General features: G+C 44.4%; 1 protein-coding gene, 3 non-coding genes and 1 pseudogene across 6 annotated transcripts; 2 read left to right on the plus strand and 3 right to left on the minus strand.

Moving 5' to 3' along the window:
- Window positions 1–771: 771 nt before the first annotated feature.
- On the minus strand, window positions 772–1709 carry LOC125549552 (annotated as a pseudogene).
- Window positions 1710–5336: 3627 nt separating this feature from the next.
- LOC125546361 (vacuolar protein sorting-associated protein 25-like) lies at window positions 5337–8870 on the plus strand. Of its 3 annotated transcripts, XM_048710607.1 has the most exons (7): window positions 5337–5604; window positions 5876–6139; window positions 7094–7233; window positions 7491–7544; window positions 7690–7778; window positions 7882–7951; window positions 8578–8870. In XM_048710607.1, exons 2-7 carry the CDS (start codon window positions 6081–6083, stop codon window positions 8697–8699), a joined length of 534 nt encoding a protein of 177 aa, XP_048566564.1. In that variant the 5' UTR covers window positions 5337–5604; window positions 5876–6080; the 3' UTR covers window positions 8700–8870. The 3 variants fall into 3 exon arrangements, with proteins under 3 accessions (XP_048566564.1, XP_048566563.1, XP_048566565.1); XM_048710606.1 differs by having other exon boundaries at window positions 5337–6139; XM_048710608.1 differs by lacking the exon at window positions 7491–7544 and having other exon boundaries at window positions 5337–6139.
- An 832-nt stretch (window positions 8871–9702) lies between these two features.
- On the plus strand, window positions 9703–9776 carry TRNAV-AAC. The gene has a single exon. It is a non-coding gene; the product is annotated as a tRNA-Val (tRNA).
- Window positions 9777–9829: 53 nt separating this feature from the next.
- Window positions 9830–9903, minus strand: TRNAI-AAU. The gene has a single exon. It is a non-coding gene; the product is annotated as a tRNA-Ile (tRNA).
- Window positions 9904–11647: 1744 nt separating this feature from the next.
- On the minus strand, window positions 11648–11734 carry TRNAI-UAU. The gene is given in 2 exon segments: window positions 11648–11683; window positions 11697–11734. It is a non-coding gene; the product is annotated as a tRNA-Ile (tRNA).
- Between the last annotated feature and the right edge of the window lie 7226 nt (window positions 11735–18960).

Below are 18960 nucleotides of genomic sequence, written 5' to 3' on the forward strand. Positions count from 1 at the left end.
TGGAGCGAGTGCCCAAGCACTCCTCGCCTTCGAGCAGGAGAGTAGGGCGTGCCTCCAACTATGCCTAGCCCCGCACAACATGCAAGTCTCCGTTGTTGCCATCTTCCGGTGATTTAACAAAATCCCATAGGGTATTGGTTGCCTTGCAAGCCCTCATACAAAAACGCGGAGTTTAGAGGGCACTTGAATGTGCCAAATGGAAGTCCATTGATTATGCTCTGACTGTGCCATCGAAGTTTCTTCCTCGATCCAGTTTTCTCTGCTGAGCTTGGTTCTATATTGCCTAGAAGAATATATATTTTTGAGATTCTGAAGAATAGTAGATGCATCCGCAAAAAAGAAGAAGAATATCAGATGGGATGGACGTGAAAAAAACCAGCATGTCGTCCCGGCCCACAAGCAAGCTGCCATGGCGTCCCAGCCCACAAGCACTCGTCCTGTCCCAGTCCATTCCCCCACCCCGACCCGTCTTTGCTCCCGATCTGAACTCGCCGCCAGCCGCCTCCCGCCCGCCTCCGCGCCTCGCCGGTTAATAGCTGTCGACGCCTCCCGATCTGAACTCTTTGTATTTTGTAGCAAAATTTGATCATACATTTAACTAACAAAATGGAATGCATGTAACCAAAAACTATATCGTTGAATTTGTATTTAAACATAGCTTCCGATGATATTATTTTTTGCTATGTATAACTTATATTTTATTAGTTAAAATTATGATCAAAATATGAGTATATGACCCTAAATGTGAGGGGCTAATAAACCAAAACCGAATGCTCAATGCAGTACAGTTGAATTGTCTAGAATTGTGTAAATCTGCTCCACAGAAAATGATGTGTCAAATCATGTTTGCACTGATGTACTCGATAGCGTCCATTACTGTCTAGTTGATATGAATCATGGGACACGGCTGGTGATCGGAGTTCAGACGGCTTTGAGCTTCTTGACGGTGCCGGCAAAGTACTTGCCCTGGTGCGCCGCGAGGGCGAGCTCGGCATCGCTGGGCACCCTGCTGCCATCGGCTCCAGCGAAGGTGCCGGCACCGTACGGGCTGCCACCCTTGACCTCGTCCATGGCGAACATGCCGGCGCCGTGCGTGTACCCGACCGGCACGAACAGCATGCCGTGGTGCGTCAGCTGCGTCACGGCCGTGAGAGCCGTGGTCTCCTGCCCGCCGCCCTGGGTGCCCGTCGCGAAGAAGACGCCCGCGGGCTTCCCCGAGAGGCTCTGTGCCTGCCAGAGGCCGCCGGTGGAGTCGAAGAAGGCCTTCATCTGCTGCGCCGCCATCATGCCGAACCGCGTCGGGAAGCCGAACAGGATGCCGTCGGCCTCGGCCAGCTGGCTCGCCGTGATGATGGGGTGGTCCTCGCGTCGCGCCCCGGTGCCGCGTGCATCTTCCCAAGCACCTCCTCTCGCAGCGTCTCCGGCACCCGCCAGACGGTGACCTCGACGCCGGGGACGGAGTCGGCGCCCTTCTTCATCTCCTCCGCCAGCGTCGCGACGTGTCCCCAGGTCGAGTAGTACCTGCAGAGATTATAAACAGAAATGGCACAAATCAGATCAATCTGCTAGCCACCGGGGCAATTGATAAGAATTAACAAGACTGAGCGAAGGCGGATCATTACACTATGTAGATCTTGGTCGCCATTGCTCATTGCTGTCTTCTCCTTGATCTGTGTTTCTAATTTGCTCTCCTTGTTGTCGCTGTATGGCTATGGCTGGTGAAGGAAGAAGACACGGAGGCACTGGTATTTATAGAGAAAATTGAGAGGCTGCCAGGTCCCAAGTAAACTGATTCAATACTGTTAAGATAATCCTCCTCACGCTCTCTTCCAAAGATCGACTCTGCTAGGGCGATCATTGAATATTGGGTTGAGAAATGAGTGTGGCCGGTGGAGAAAGAACCTGGACACTTCCAAAGCATCAGCTGGTTGAGCTGCGCGCGTAACCATGGCGTCCGTACTGACGTAAGCACGCCCTCCGTCCTGGCAAGCTGCTTTCAAAAGAACAAATGTAGAGAAAATACACTCTCTTCGAAAAGGGAGAAAATACTCCTTGTCCGAGAAATGATAAAAAGTGAGACACCAAATTAATACTAGTAATTGGCACGTGCTTTGCACGGTTTATAGCATGCATGTCAACGATTCATGTTGACTTCTTCAATTTTTAAATAGCTATAACTCATTATTTATTTTTCCTAGTCATGCAACCATTTATGCTTTCCATTAGCTATAACTCATTTTCGGGATGTTGCTTTCCATTAGCTTTAGATGTTTTTAGCAACTATTTATGTTTTTTTAGCAGCATCAACGCGTCAGACATCATCTTATTTTGTAAAATATATATATGCTTGATAAACGTGTAGCACTTGACTATAATTATCCTTTTTGCTTATATACAATTTCTTATGTCACATTTTCTGTTTCTTTGAGTGTATATTGTGGAAAATATTATGTCGGTGCGGATCTTTGAAACATGGCGGCCAATGCATCCGAATTAAAAAATCAATTAAAAAATGAAGATTTAAATTTTTCTGAATTTATTTAACTAACACGACCTAGCATAATACTCGTGTAAAAAGTTGCACGGGGGAATGACTGTCGTGGTATCCTCAGCAATAAAAAACTACAAGTCCAAAAAATATGAATAGTAACTTTTATATAGTACGTATCAGTTTTGTTTTTTCCCGTCCAGGACACCACGCTTACACGTGCAATGCACGTCTTACATTTGTTTTTTTGAGAAACTTGCCCAATGTAAGTATTGCTTTTTTTTAGGCAATTTAGCAAGTATTGCTGATGTAGAGTACGGAAGCCCAGCTTCATGACACGGAGAAGAATTTGCAAATTCTGCCTTGGGCTTAGCACGTCCTCCAATCTGCAACATGGCCCAAGATGTATCACGTATTGGGCCTCTTTTCTGGGAAGTGGGAGGCAATGGTTCCAGAACATCGTGGAGGTTGTTACGGTCTATTGTTCATCACGAATCCCACTGCTGTCAGCCGTTAGATTTAGCACACCAACGGTTATGATTGATGCTGCAGATCCAATTCAAAACTGGTACACTATATAGTAGTATAGATTCGTACGGTATAACAACTCAGCATGACGCTTGCACCACGTATATATATATGAATCACCAACTCATACGTGACTGTCCGAGGCTTTCCGCCGGCGGCCGCGGCTCCCTCACCAACCTTGAATTTGCGTTTGATTTCGAAGTTGAGCGATGCGTCGATGATGCACACTATGCATCACAGGATAAACCGTATGTACTCTCTCCGTTTTATAATATAAAAATATTTTTGACATTAATACAGTGTAAAAAAATACTCTTATAGTATTATGTCAGCACGGCAATGGTTACCAACTACCCGCGAACCCGACAGGTAAAAACCTTATTAGGGTAAGGGTTTGGAAAAATAATTACCCATGGATTTATAAATGGGAAAAAAATTATACGTAAGCCGGGTACGGGTATGGGAAGGCAATACCAATATCCGTGTGCCCGCATACCTGTATGCTTATTTGTGTCATGAACCAATTTGTCATTTCTATGTTGAACCTATTTGTGGTCTCTAAGTTATATGTTTGTTGATTTATTTGTGTGTCAAACTTTAAATTGCTGAAATGACTAGGTGTGTGTGCTGAAATGTTAAAATGTGACATGTTTATGTGTTGCAATATATGTGCTAAAATGTCGTGATGTTGTGTATATGTGGTGAAATGCTGAAATATATATACATATATACGTTTAACTGCTGAAATATATGTGCTGAAATGCTGGAATGTGGTATATATGTGTTGAAATGCCGAAATGTTATGTTTTACATACTAAAATGCTGAAATTATACATGAAAAAATATGAATTGAAAGATCATCGAGATGGGTATTTTTACCCGCGGGCATTACCCGCCGGGTACGGGAACAATATGAAACCCAAGGTGCGGGTATGGGTATGGGTTTGGGCAAAAAATATTGAGACGGGTGCGGGTTTGGGCAAGCATTACCCGCCCCGAACCCTGCAGGTGCCGTGTTTATTTATGGGACAGAGTGAGAACGTGATAGATAGATTGCACATTAAGTCGACTTGGCTTAGTAGTAGGCTTGCTGTTGTGCATTCTGATCACCTGGGTGCAATTTTTAGAATTGAAATGTGATGCGTTTTCTTTTTTACATTTTACGTTTTTGAGGACCAAGCTTGGCGCGTGATGGGATCGTACGTTAAGATATTCTTTTGGGTATTCATAAAAATATCCATGAGGGACAAGCTTGATAGTCGAGAGAAGTGAAATTATCTCCCAATTTTGAGGACTGCACGAGCGAACACACGCACGCCTGCCTCCTGGGTTGGTCCTACGATTTCGCTGCTGAATGTCATTGACCACCACCTTGCAATCTGATGCAATATGTATTCTTTGTATATAAAGATCGTCCGCTAGGGCCAGAGCCTCTCCGACAGCAAATGCTTCAAGTGTTGTTGGGTCTGAGATGTGCCTGAAAATAATAGCATATGTGCCTAAGAAAGCTCCTCCTTGGTCCCTGCAGATCGCTCCTATCGCACCAAAACCATGACGAGACACGACCGCGTCCACATTTAGTTTCGAACAGTCCAACGCAGTTTGGACCCAGTGTGCTACATTTGGAATCACCGGATTAGCGGGTACTACTGGATGTCTCGCATTGATCACCAACCCTAATAGGTATGAGTTGATAAAACCATGTATTGTATGCGACGACTGAAATATGTCTTCATGAATAGCCTTTCCCCTTGCTCCCCAGATTGCCCTTAGAGTGATCACAATGCAGACAAAATTGTACTAGGTGGTATTATCTCATGTATTGCAAACAACCAATCCTTCGCGCTCTCCTCGGTGTGGGCGCACATCAGTTCAACAATGTGTTCTGAAGCGAGTGCCCAGGCGCTCCTCGCCTTCGGGCATGAGAGTAGAGCGTGCCTCCAACTATCCCTAGCCGCGCACAACGTGCAAGTCTCCGTTGTTGCCATCTTCCTGTGATTTAACAAAACCCCACAGGGTATTGGTTGCCTTGCAAGCCTTCATACAAAAACGTCGAGTTTAGAGGGTACCTAAATGTGTCAAATGGAAGTCCATTGATTATGCTTCGACTACTGTGCCACCGAAGTTTCTTCCTCGATCCAGTTTTCTCTGCCGAGCTTCGTTCTATATTGCCTAGAACAATAGTGTTTTCTTTTTCGAGATTCTGAAGAATAATAGATGGATCTGCAAAAAAGAAGAATAATAGTAAAAAAAAATTTGAGACAAGGAAGAATAATAGTAGATGGGCTGCAGGTGGAAAAAAACCAGCATGGCGTCCCGGCCCACCATCATTCGCCCTGTCCCAGTGCATTCCCGCACCCCGATCCCCCTCTGCTCCCGATCTGAACTCGCCGCCGGCCGCCTCCCGCCTGCCTCCGTGCTCCGTGCCTCGCCGGTTAATCGCCGTCGAAGCCTCCCGCCTGGATCCGTGCCTTGCCCTGCCCTTCCCCGCACGCTGGACGCGCGCCGCCCCCCCCCCCCGCCGCGGCCGCCCGCCGGTGTGCAGGCGTGCACCTTGCCCTGCGCTACAGAAGCTACCAAACACCCCAGTTTCTGATTCAACCCTTATATTGATCGATTCATTTTCTGTTGTTCAATGATGATTGACTCGATAGAATACCGTGACTGCTAGAGTGTAATTTTTTTCTAGTAGACTTGTTGAAGAATTGGTATGTATGTACTACTATGTAGGCTTCTTTTATGCAAAACTGAGGCTTAATTGAGAACTTTAATGTGCCTGTAAGAACATATTGATTTATTTATCTGTTTGGTTAAATAATGAGCATGTTCACATGTCATATTTGTTGTCAATTTTTTCAGGTGGACCACCACGTTTTAAATTCTTAGATCCACCATTGTCTCAAGCAGCAGGCTAGTCAGCAGCCATCAAGTGAGGCACAGAGACAGGCAGGCTAGTCAGGAGCCAGCAAGCGAGGCACGGAGGCAGGCAGGCAGGCCGGCATATTAAGTTTCTACTTTGCTGTGCCGTCCATCCGACCGCTCCATAAGCCGCACTTCAGCGGAGATGCAGAGGCCGGTGGATTTCAAGCTCCCCCACTTTTTCACCTACCCGCCATACTTTACGTAATCTCACTCCCCCTCCTCCAGCAGTACTGTCACATGTTTGAACATTTTGCATGTTTTGCGGTTCTGCAGTATGTATAGCCATATAGGAGTAGGAGATTCTGGTGACAAAGTTGGGCAGTCAGCTTCTGCTCCAAGTGCTATGCTAGTAATGAAATTACTTTTTAGTGAATTATTTGTTTGACAATGATTTATTGGACAAATTGTACAATAAAGTGGTTCGTGATTTTGGTATATACGTGCCCTTTTGTTTGTTAAAATTATTTATTCCTACTTCAGATATATCATAAAACCATGTGAGCACATTCTAAATCATGTGAACTTCCTTTAATCTCTTCCCTTGTTTTATTCTGAGCTACCTTGTTAATAAGGCATAAAATGGCACTTTATAGATTCGAAATGAAAAACACGGGGTGGTTAATGTTATTTTGTAAGTGAAGAACTGAATATGTATGAAGGATTTGTACATCAGGATCACTAAAGGAACTATGTTAGTAAGCTTAAGCACAGGGAACAAACCAGCAATCTTACTCGAGGGGGGCAATGGAAGATATAAAATGTTGAGCGGGGCCAAACATATAAATTTAAAGCACTTGGAACTAACAACCTAACACGCCCCCCACTGGCTCTGTCCCTGCTTAAGCACTTGTTTCTTCAAAATCTGCCTTTGCTTAAATCTCAATTGTCTCTCTTCACAAATCTCTACTTTATAGCATCCCATTATAACACAGTATCAGGTTCAAAGTGTGAGACCTGGCATCGTTCTTTCATATCCCAACAGTATGTGTAACAGTTGAAGCATTTCCTTGCTTTACTTATTCTTACATTTGGTTGAGTAATGTAAGGGATCTTTTGTGTATGTCATCTTAAAACTAACTCTGAAAGCTTCTGTTAAACACTTATTTAGATATGTACATGGGCTGATAATAATATCATGACAATATTTGTTACCAGTTTGCAGCCTGTGAGAGAAACATGTGAAAAGCAAGTGCAGCTATGGAAAGAGCTGATACTTGATTACTGTAGAAGTCAAAAGATGTATATAATCTCCCTGGAAGAAGATTTTCCGTTGTTCTCCAATACAAAGATTGAGAGTAAGTCGTATTTATCTGAACCTTGTGTTTTGACTACTACTCTTCTGCATTTCAGAAACAAAATGTCTTGCTGTGCTAAAAATGTTATGTCATAGTGATCTGGCATGATGGTAATGTGTTCCTAAGGCCTACCATGGAGCCTTTTGAGCATGGCAGACTAGTGTATACATGAAAATTTAATTTACTCGACTAGTTTATTATGCATTCGGACATTTCTATTGACGTTGCACTGAACTTACATGCTTTATATTATTCAGGATCTCTAAGCTATGAAGCAAAGGAAGCTTTCCTTGCAGCTCTTGTTAGTGGAGGTTTATTCTGCACAACATGAAATCTTTTAGTTATTGTTTTAGCTGTGTGTAGTTTTGTTTTTCTAGATGAGGGATGCTTTTATTATCCCTGGCCTGTGTTTAGTTTTGTGTTGTGAAACTACTTAACGCTAAGTTCAACCTGCAGGTCGCGCAGAGTGGATGGACAAAGGTCACAAGAAGTGTCTCATCCTTTGGCTGCGGATTCAAGATTGGGCTAACTACATATTAGACTTTGTAAGACTTTGTATGCTATTAAACATGCTCCTTTCGAAGCTATCAGGTTATCAATGAATAGTGGCAGTGACTTAATATTTGTCTCTGTGTTATATGCTTGTAGGTCAAGGAAAATGGGTTGGAAGTAACAACAATTGAAGATATACGTTCTGGAATTGAAACACATGGGACCGGTAAGTATACAAACTTGATGGTGATGAGATTAGATTTACCATTTTTAATATTTTTGTTATGCTAATGGTTTTGCTTGATGAAAGCAATTTGCGGTAGAAACGGTAATATACATATAGGATATAGACTTAGTTGTTGGATAAATATTTTAATGTTTACCCAACTTGTCATGTGGATTTCGCATTATTGTAGCCGCCACCAGCCTCAGGAGGAGCCGTCTAGCTAATCCTAGTCTTAGTGATAAGTTTTTTTTTTTTCTGATTCCCTGGTTGGTTAATTTGACAAGAATCTATTGGAATTATGCAGTTACAGTTTTCCTTTTAGGTATGACTGTTCTATAAAGCCAGGGATAATCTGTGTTATACAAGAACGAATAAACCAGAGGTTATCCTCTGAAAACCCTATTCCTGCTTGTATCACGCCATGATGCAACCGAAGCTTATGCCATAACATAAGTTGGCGGCAGTGCCTCGTCAGTAATGCATAGGCCATACATAATGTGCAAAAAAGAGGAGTGATACATAGCATAGGCCATGCCTGCCCCTTGCTCATAATAAATAAAATTTGTCTTATGGTATTAATTGTGGCTAGTTTGAATCCTCATTTTATCCTGTGGCATGTGTTGCAGAACTTGCGGGGATTGATCGCGGTGTCCTGATGCGAGCTTTGAGGCTGTTGGAACAAAAGGGAAAGGCGGTTATCTTTAAGGGCACTTCAGCGGACGATGAAGGCGTCAAATTTTCTGTTTAAACTTTGTGCCAACTAACAGATGGATAATAATCTTGCTGGGTGTCCTTGAATGATACATCCCCTCTTACCCGTATGTACGTACACTGATGACATCTGGCCGGCATCGTTCAAATGTCAGTCAATATTTTATTTATCTTCCCGGGCTGTTGTAATTAGCCAGCCTTTGATTCATTTCTTGAGCAGCATATATACCTATAAAACCACATGTTGTGTGTCTCATAAGGGGGCTCAACTAGTGCCTCCAATCATAATCAAATTTCAGATATATTCAGAACCAACTGATGTTTGATATATTAGGGTTTGTTCGAATTTGAACAAAAAACCGAAACTTATCAAGAGAGCACGCGTCATATGTGGAAGAATCTGGGAATACATGTGAATTTCTTGCACATTGCAGCAGATTCTTGTGACGACCTCTTTTGAACCATTCCCCCCCTCTCCATCTAACAGTAGAGCCTTAGTGTTTTTTTTTCAACCAATGTTATATTTGTGTCCAGAACACTGGCTATATTAGATCTAACGAGGCCAGGTAAAGTCCCTTTCTTATTTTGCAGCGACAGCATCATCTTTTCAACTTGATGACACCAAAAAATTGAAAAGAAAAGAGACATATTAAGTTGTTACTTATAGTTCTAGATAAGTTGTATAGATGTAGAGTGAAAAATGTAGGGTACAATCTCACCCATGTACGTAATAGACATGCTACACGATGGATGCTACAATTTGAATAAATCGGTTGGTTGTGGATGGGCGGAGTGTGGAATTCGGCTTCTCTGCGTGCCATTATGTCTGACAGAAAATTCTTTGGATCACTGTAAACGGGAAGAGTTTGCTTGGAAAAAAACAATAGTTCAGTGACAGCTGGCCAGCTATAGTCCAGTGTGAAACTAATTTTCTTGACATCGTATATTTTTTCTTCTTATGAACCAGTGGAGCATTATTTGAGCATCGTATATATCAGTTGTATGACCTTCTAGGGTAACTTAATTATCTGATCACCGAAGGTTTCGTGGTGTAGTTGGTTATCACGTCAGTCTAACACACTGAAGGTCTCCGGTTCGAACCCGGGCGAAGCCATCCTAATAATTTTGTTTTTTTTCCGCACTTTCCATAGTGTTAGAAAAAGAAAATGGCCCATACAGGTCTCGAACCTGTGACCTTCGCGTTATTAGCACGACGCTCTAACCAGCTGAGCTAATAGGCCTTTTGCTCCTTTAAATTTTATTCAAGGGCTATATTATACATTACTTGTAGACATTTATATTTGTATAACCTGAGTAAAACTCGTACACCCCCGTGGTGAGAAGAAGGGAGTAAGAAAATCACTAGAGACTCTTTTGGGATCTTATGAATCACCAGGAAAGAAAACATCTTTGATCCAAACCGATCTGCGTAACGCAAAAACAAATCTTGGCCTTTGGCTATCTAGATTCCCATTTTCACTGCCCACGTTTGTAAGTATTCCTAGCTGTTGTGGCATTTTTGTCATTGTTTTTGTGATGGGATGGGTATGCAAATCATCTTGGAACAGCTACGTAGTGATAAAAGCAACTATATATGCCCACTATAAGTGATTCAACAGAAAATAATAATTCTCGACTTCTGCATCACACGATGCACATAGCCAAATTGCATTATTATTATTTTTTGACTGAGTACACTTTTATGGAAGAAGAGCAACCTTTTTCGCGGTATTTCTCCATTTGTATTCCTGGACAGGAATATAACGGCTGGCATGGAGCACCCAAGACACTATATGGAATACTGGTCACCTCACTTAATCGACCATCATCATGTCAATTTTTTGTTTGCGCCGTTTAAAATCATGGACGTATGCATGGGGATAAAAACAATTATATCGATCTTATGATGAGAAGAAAAAATTAAGAGGATGAACCAAAAGAAAAATCACCGGAGGGAGCAAGTAGGAGAATCATATTTGCTTGTAGGAGCCATCTACAAAATATAGCAATAAATCTTCGTCCTTGTCTTGTTTCCCATTTCATTGCCCATGCTTGTGAATTTTTGTCTTTGTTGGAATCTTTTTTGTCACTGTTTTTTATTTTAATGTGATGTGTGCGCAAATCATTATGCAACCATTACATAATAATAAAGCCATATATTATTATACAAAAAGAAAACAAATACACAAGATTCCTTTTTTAATTTCATTTTTGTTTCTCTGGCGGTGATGAGCCAGCTAGCATGTCATGTACAACTGAGAATTGTTACAAATTTTCTCCCTTACATTGATTTTTGATCATATACTGATGTGTCATGTGGCGCTCAAAGTCTTACCATGTGTGTATGTATTTTGAAAAATTATGCATTGTATATGTTGTTGTGCTCGGTTTGATTCTGAAGAGAAGGGATACCCCATATGTATCAAGATCCAATGCTCTAGCCCTTCCCGTCATCGTTGTGTCCCCTCTAATGATGTCTTTGCGATTGAAAAACACGATAATCTTTCCATGAGAAAGAAGCAGCACCGGGAGCGCGTGTTCTAGAGTTAAACAAGCAGAGCGAGGCGAATCAATCGGTGTTCATGCCAGCCAGCTTGCCAACCTGCAATCTGGAGGTTTCAACTTGGTTGTCAAGACCTGAGGCCTGCCTGAGTGGGTGCAGCTATGCGGGTGTTGTCTTGCCAGCTTCAGTTTGCAAGGAAAAGACTCGCCCTGCTACAGAGCAGCATGAATGGTGCGAAATTCGTGCAATTACACACGAACAAGCACCAGACCTGCTACAGGTTTAGAAAAATCAGCGAGTGAAATCTTTTTATTCCAGAACCAGAAGAAAAATAAATAAAAAATGTCCAAAAATGGAAAATTTCAACCTGCTACAGGTTTACAAAATTCAGCGAGCGGAAATTTTTATTTCAGAAGAAAGGATGGTTGGAGGAAAAAAGTTTAAATAAAAAAACTCAATAAAAGGGAAACCTTCAAAAAGTTTAGGGCGAGAGAGGCTCGAACTCTCGACCTCAGGATCACTCGCTTTAGCTATAAGACCTACGCGCTAGCCAACTGCGCCACCGCCCCTTGTCATAGATTTTCAAATCTATCCTTATTGTACCTTTAAATTGCTTGGTCGATCAGTTCATGGAGGCATGGAGCCTGCTTCGATACAGATCAGGTGTTCAGTTTCACGTCCCAGCAAATTAAAACAGATAGTGGCCGGCAGGCTGCAATAACAAAATATTTGCTCATAACATGATCCATTTGTGGATACATCGATCCCATCTCACCTCGCCACATCAAGATAAACATTAAGCAACGACACGATACTCACCTGGAAGCGGCAGGGAGCTTCGATTTAGGGTTGTTCTGTCGATTTAGAGGAGGAGCTCGGAATGATTTGGGTTGTGCTTCGACAATCCTTTGTTTTATTGGTCTGGGAACTCCGCTATGCGTGAGATTCTGAATTTTTATAGTTTTATGCTTATGTTCAGAGTGCAGTCGTCAATGCTTTGAAGTACTTGGACATCCACCATCAACTTGAGATTGAAGAGGGGGAGAGGTGTGGCTGCTCCCGGGAGTAGGAAATCCAGTCTCGAATTACAATCCACTCAAAACTTCTTTTTCAAATTTCTGTGACTTCCCTATGATGCATCAAACATTACTTGCTGATTCCTACTAGCTACTCCCTCCGTTCCAAATTACTCGTTGTGTTTGAACTAAAACCATGACGAAATTTGAACTAAAACCACGACGAGTAATTTGGAATAAAGGGAGTACAATCTTGTAGGATTAAAGATGTCATGACAATAAAATCATATGAATCAAAGAGGCCTTAATTCAGGCTGTCTCCGTTCGGCAGGAGAAGATAGTATAAATTACCTGTGGTGGGGCGTCCTCGGCCGCACGCTGGATGGCGTGCTGGCGTACCTCGACGGCGACAACAACCCGCCGTTGACCTATCCTGCGATGGGGCCGCCCCGTCGCAACACCGACCCGCATGGGCGCCAAGGAGGTTCGCCTCCTCCTCGTCTTCCTCCTCTCGCTCATCTTCCCACTCCTCCGGTTCTCCGGCGCTTCTCGGCGTCAAGGCCGAGCCCGCGACGGAGACGCCAATCGGTCGGCGCACTCGCAGCGTCGGCATCGTCATCAACGAGGGCGGCCGGCGTGCCTCCTCCTCGTCGGCTCCTCCGCGCTTCGTCAAGTCAAAGATGGAGCCGGGGCTGGCGCCGGTGAAGACGGAGCCGGGGCTGGCGCTGGTGAAGGCGGAGTTCGACGACGACGACGCGGCCCTAGAATGGGCGCGCCAGAACTCCATTGCGATGGAGAAGGCGTGCCGGGAGAAGGAGAAGGAGCGCCAGCGCGCCGCCCTGCGCCGCTTCGAGGAGCGCCGACGCGGCCGCGATGAAGACGGGGTCATTGTCTTATGCGACAGCGACGACGACGCGCCGCCGCCAGTCCGCCATGGCGACGCCGGGCAGGGGTCCAGCAGGGGCGCCCGCGTCAAGGAGGAGAAGGCCGACGACGACGATGGCGGCGACGACTTCAGCCCCTTTCTTTTTTAGATTAGGTTAATGTAATGAAAATGCGCGAATTTCATCGAAATTTGCCATGTTTGGCCGAAATTTAACTAGTTTTTATCATAACTTTGCCGAACAGTCCTTTTTTTATTTTAATACGCGCCTGGGGCGGCCCTGGGGCCGACGGTTGGGGACCGACTCGCCCACAGGGTCATTTTTTGCGCCGGCTCATCCCTAGGCGGCGCTTTTAGACGCCCCCTGGGTGGCCAACGGCTGGAGATGCTCTTAGGAGCAGCAGATTTTTTTTTGAATGTTCACGCGGGGGGGGGGGGGGGGGGGGGGGGGGGGGGGGGGGGAGTTTCCCCCACCTGAATATATTGATTTGATGGTTGGGCTAGGGCTATTAGGAGGAGCAGCAGAATTATTGGAAACAAGTCAAGTAGCATGAAGCGTTGATTCATCTACCTGCTTGAAACATCCAGGTAAGTAGTGGGCCCTGATGTAAGTTGGACACGCTGTTTGACCCTTGCCAACGTTGAAAAAATCGATCTGACGCAGCACCGACGATGGTGTCGCACCACTCGTGGGACGACAGCTCTGTGTCGGGCCTCGGGTACGACTACGAATCAAGCGGCAGGAAGCTCCGATTTTGGGTTGTTCTGTCGATTTAGAGGAGGAGCTCGCCGGTCGGAATGATTTTGTGCTTCGACAATATTTGTTTTATTGGTCTGGGAACTCCGCTATGCGTGAGACTCTGATTTTTTTATTGTTTTATGCTTATGTTCAGAGTGCAGGTGTCAATGCTTTGGAATACTTGGACATCCACCATGAACTTGAGAGTGAAGAGGGGAAAGGTGTGGCTGCTCCCAGGTCTCAATTACAATCCACTGAAAACTTCTTTTTCAAATTTCTGTGATGTATTGGAAGATTACTGAACACATAGCTGTCGTAAAATTTAGAGGCATAAAGGTTTCGTGGTGTATTTGGTTAGCACGACGCTCTAACCAGCTGAGCTAATAGGCCTCTTGTTCTTATGAAATTTTTTCAACTTATACATTAGAAAGAACTGAATACATTATCTCCCTCCTGGTCACAGGAAAACCGGAGGCCTTTTTTGGACATTACTTATACTGAAGTTCAATAATTACTAAGGAAATTGATCAGTGGCGGATTTTGCGCCCGTCAATCATTATCTCCTTCCATTTTTAAGTACTCTGCGTATTAGTTTTGCCTAAAGTCACATTTATTAATCAAGTTTATAAAATAGTTATTAACATATACAATACCAAACCAATACTATTAGATTCATCATTGATTATTTTTCCGTATCATATACATTTGTTATTGTAAATGTTATAGAATACGTATTAGCGCACTCCCAATGCATTATCTCTTAATGTGTCCTCATATGTAGCAATCCTTTTTCTTAGAGACGACCACTTCAATGCATTGTCTCTTAATGTCGTATCTAGATAATATTGCATTTAATTAGTGTAGGTATCTTTTTGAATCTTAGTATTGTGGCCTAGTTATGGATAGAAGGGAAGAAGAGAAAAATAGTAGGGAGATAAGCGAGAAATTATCAGAGCACTAATTACACTTCATAGGGAAACAAGCCCAAGAGCCTTACCTCCACCAACATACAATACCCCTTCCTGTTTTCCATAGTTACAGTGTCATGCCATCATTTTGCCCATTAGAACATGCTAAGAGGAAAGCATTGAGAGTGACCCATACAACACTCCTTTTTCTTTTCCATAACTACAATGCCATATCATCATTTTGCCTATGCAAACATGCTAATAAGAGCCAAGCATTAAGAGTAAACTTAACACAGTTGGTATATTTGTTTTTGTTGCCTCCAGGCCCTCTACTACCTCACACGGTCTCCTTACCCACATCGTTTTTTTCAAACTGACATCGCACATCCTCCCCATTTCTAGCTTTTATTACTGTTTTTACATTATACGTTGTTTTTTTGCCATTTACCTACACCGATTTCTTGGCCCCTAATGACTTCCCACCTCCTTCTCGCCGCCTTTCCTTTTGAGCGCTCGTTCACCCCCAAGTCGCAGCTAAGAGCAACTCTAGCAGAGTTATCATATTGGCAGCCTTCGTAACACATATGGAGCACGCTACATAATGTTTAGGAGGCTACGGAGGCTGTGCGCAAACACATAGTCACCATAAATCAGCATGCATAAATTCCCCCCAAGTAAAGCCCACATGTCATTGGGTCATAGATTCTTCGGCAATAATCCAAATTTCTAAAGAACACATAAAGAAGCATCGATTCCATCCCTATAAATAGGGTAGTAAATTAGTCGCACTACAACACTAACTAGCTGTGGCCATGAATACGGTGGCTGGGGCGGGATTGGTGAGAAATTCGGCAACTTGGGCCTTGATAGCCTGGAAACTTGCCTGGATGGCGGCGACATTGCGAATCTCAATGCCCGAAAAAGGGCATCGGCGCTCTTGTCCCAGGCCCACCATGCATCGGTAGGGGCAGGTACGCGGTCCCAAATCCCTCTCTTTCTTTCGACGTCTTGCTTCCGACCCTCCACTAGTAGAAAAAGGGTCAAATGTTTAGCTCATTAGTCCCGGTTTGTATTTGAGCCGGCACTAATGTGACCAATAGTGCCGGTTCCAACGACTAGGCGGGCGGCGCTCATTAGTACCGGTTCGTGGTGAACCTTTAGTACCGGTTCGTGCCACGATCCGGTACTAAAGAGGAGGTGGCTGATACGTCTCTGTCGTATCTACTTTGACAAACACTTTTGCCCTTGTTTTGGACTCTAACTTGCATGATTTGAATGAAACTAACCCAGACTGACACTGTTTTTAGCAGAATTGCCATGGTGTTATTTTTGTGCAGAAATAAAAGTTCTTGGAATGACCTGAAAATCAACGGAGATTATTTTTGGAATATATAAAAAAAATACTGCGGAAGAATCCACATCAGGGGGCCCACACCCTGTCCACGAGGGTCGGGGGCACGCCTACCCCCCTGGGCGCGCCCCTGCCTCGTGGGCCCCCTGGTGCTCCTCCGACCTCAACTCCAACTCTATATATTCGTGTTCAGGGAGAAAAAAATAAGAGAGAAGGATTCATCGCGTTTTACGATACGGAGCCGCCGCCAAGCCCTAAACTCTCCCGGGAGGGCTGATCTAGAGTCCGTTCGGGGCTCCGGAGAGGGGAATTCCTCGCCATCGTCATTATCAACCTTCCTCCATCACAAATTTCATGATGCTCACCGACGTGCGTGAGTAATTTCATCATAGGCTTGCTGGACGGTGATGGGTTGGATGAGATTTATCATGTAATCGAGTTAGTTTTGTTAGGGTTTGATCCCTAGTATCCACTATGTTCTGAGATTGATGTTGCTATGACTTTGCTATGCTTAATGCTTGTCACTAGGGCTCGAGTGCCATGATTTTAGATCTGAACCTATTATGTTTTCATGAATATATGTGAGTTCTTGATCCTATCTTGCAAGTCTATAGTCACCTATTATGTGTTATGATCCGTTAACCCCGAAGTGACAATAATCGGGATACTTACCGGTGATGACCGTAATTTGAGGAGTTCATGTATTCACTAAGTGTTAATGCTTTGGTCCGGTACTCTATTAAAAGGAGGCCTTAATATCCCTTAGTTTCCAATAGGACCATGCTGCCACGGGAGGGTAGGACAAAAGAAGTCATGCAAGTTCTTTTCCATAAGCACATATGACTATATTCGGAATACATGCCTACATTACATTGATGAACTGAAGCTAGTTCTGTGTCACCCTATGTTATAACTGTTGCATGATTGATCGCATCCGATATAATTATCCATCACTGATACAATGCCTACGAGCTTTTCTTATATTGTTCTTCGCTTATTTACTTTTCCGTTGCTACTGTTACAATCACTATAAAACCAAAAATATTACTTTTGCTACCGCTCCCACTACTATCATATTACTTTGCTACTAAATACCTTGCTGCAGATATTAAGTTTCTAGGTGTGGTTGAATTGACAACTCAGCTGCTAATACTTGGGAATATTCTTTGGCTTCCATTGTGTCGAATCAATAAATTTGGGTTGAATACTCTACCTTCGAAAACTGTTGTGATCCCCTATACTTGTGGGTTATCAGTGGCCTTTAGTACAGGTTGGTGGCCCCAACCGGTAATAAAGACCCCCCCCTTTAGTACCGGTTGGAGCCACCAACCGGTATTAAAGGTGATGCGCTGCCACCCGTAGTGCACAATGTTTAGTCCCACCTCGCTAGTTGAGAGGAGCTAGCACCGGTTTATAAGGCCCGCCGCGGCTACCGTGTCGAGCTCCTCTCTAAGCAGGCCTTTGTGGACCTATTGCAAGTCTTCTGCCCTGTGGGGCCTACTGGGCTGTACGGGCCTGCATCCTGGCCCAACTAGATGTTGGGTTTCTAGTCGTATGCAGGCCGTGTCGGCCCAGTAGACGGGCTGTTTTTGCTTTATTTCAAAAAAAGAAAATCAAAAACAAAACCGGGACTAAAGGTCCCCCAGACCACGGCGCGCCTCGTGCCATGTGGTGGGCCTTTGGTCCCGGTTCGTGTTGAACCGGGACTAAAGGGGGGAGGGGGGACCTTTAGTCCCCACCCTTTAGTGCCGGTTTCAGAACCGGTACTAAAGGTCCTGATGAACCGGTACTAAAAGTTGTTTTTCTACTAGTGCTCGTCCATGGCCACTTCGTGAAGTCCGAAAAGGGGCCTGTGGATCCAGCTTCTCCTGCTCCCCCTCATCCCCAAAACTGAAGATGAGAGGGATCACCTTCCGGTGGGCCATTTATGAGGGAGTGGTCGATTGGAGGCGATCGAGAGGGGATTGGGAGGCATCAATGAAATAATTGGATAAGGGAGAGATCGCCACCATTTTTTAAGCCGTCGCAGGCTCAATTAAGTGGGCAGTTTGGGAGGCAATAGGCGGCAGGCAACCATCTAGGTGTGCGTTTTCTAATGAGAAACATTTCCATGCTGCTCACATGCTTCTTGACCTCACAAGCAAGCTAGAAGATGATGTCGCGTGGTGGTCATTCGATGGTCTACTAAGCGAATTCTAGAGAGTGATCGCGCCATCTAATGGATGCTTGGTTGATGGTCACGTCTCCCACCGTCGGTGGTGGTGCATGGGGCGGGGGGGGGGGGGGGGGGGCCCCCGGGGGGGGGGGGGGGGGGGGGGGGGGGGGGGGGGGGGGGGGGGGGGGGGGGGGGGGGGGGGGGGGGGGGTCACACAACTTCAAATTCCACCTATAAACCGAGGAGGAATAAGATGAAATATCCATCCCCCGCTACCAGTTGACTTTGGAGCAAGCTCCAAATGACACCTCCACAACCTCCAGATATGGAGGAGACCACATATGGAGGGAGCTCAAAAAATATGGCGATTGGGGTGGATGCTTTTATTACCCGTGGCCTGTGTTCAACTTTGTGTCCTGAAACTACTTAAAGCCAAGTTCAAAGCAGGTTGTGTAGAGTGGATTGACAAAAGTCACGAGAAGTGTCTCATTCTTTGGCAGCGAATTCAACGATTGGGCTAACTACATATTAAACTTTTTAAGAGTTTGTATGATGTTAAACATGTTTCTGTCGAAGTTATCAAATTATCAACGAAAAATATTTTTCTCTGTGTAATGCTTATAGGTAAAGCAAGAAGTAACAACAATCGAAGATATACGCTCTGGAACTGAAGCATGGGATGGGTAAGTACAAACTTGAAGGAGATGAGATTAGATTTACCATTTTCAATTTTTTTGTAACGC

This window comes from Triticum urartu, chromosome 3, assembly GCF_003073215.2.
Source record: "Triticum urartu cultivar G1812 chromosome 3, Tu2.1, whole genome shotgun sequence".
NCBI lineage: Eukaryota > Viridiplantae > Streptophyta > Magnoliopsida > Poales > Poaceae > Triticum > Triticum urartu.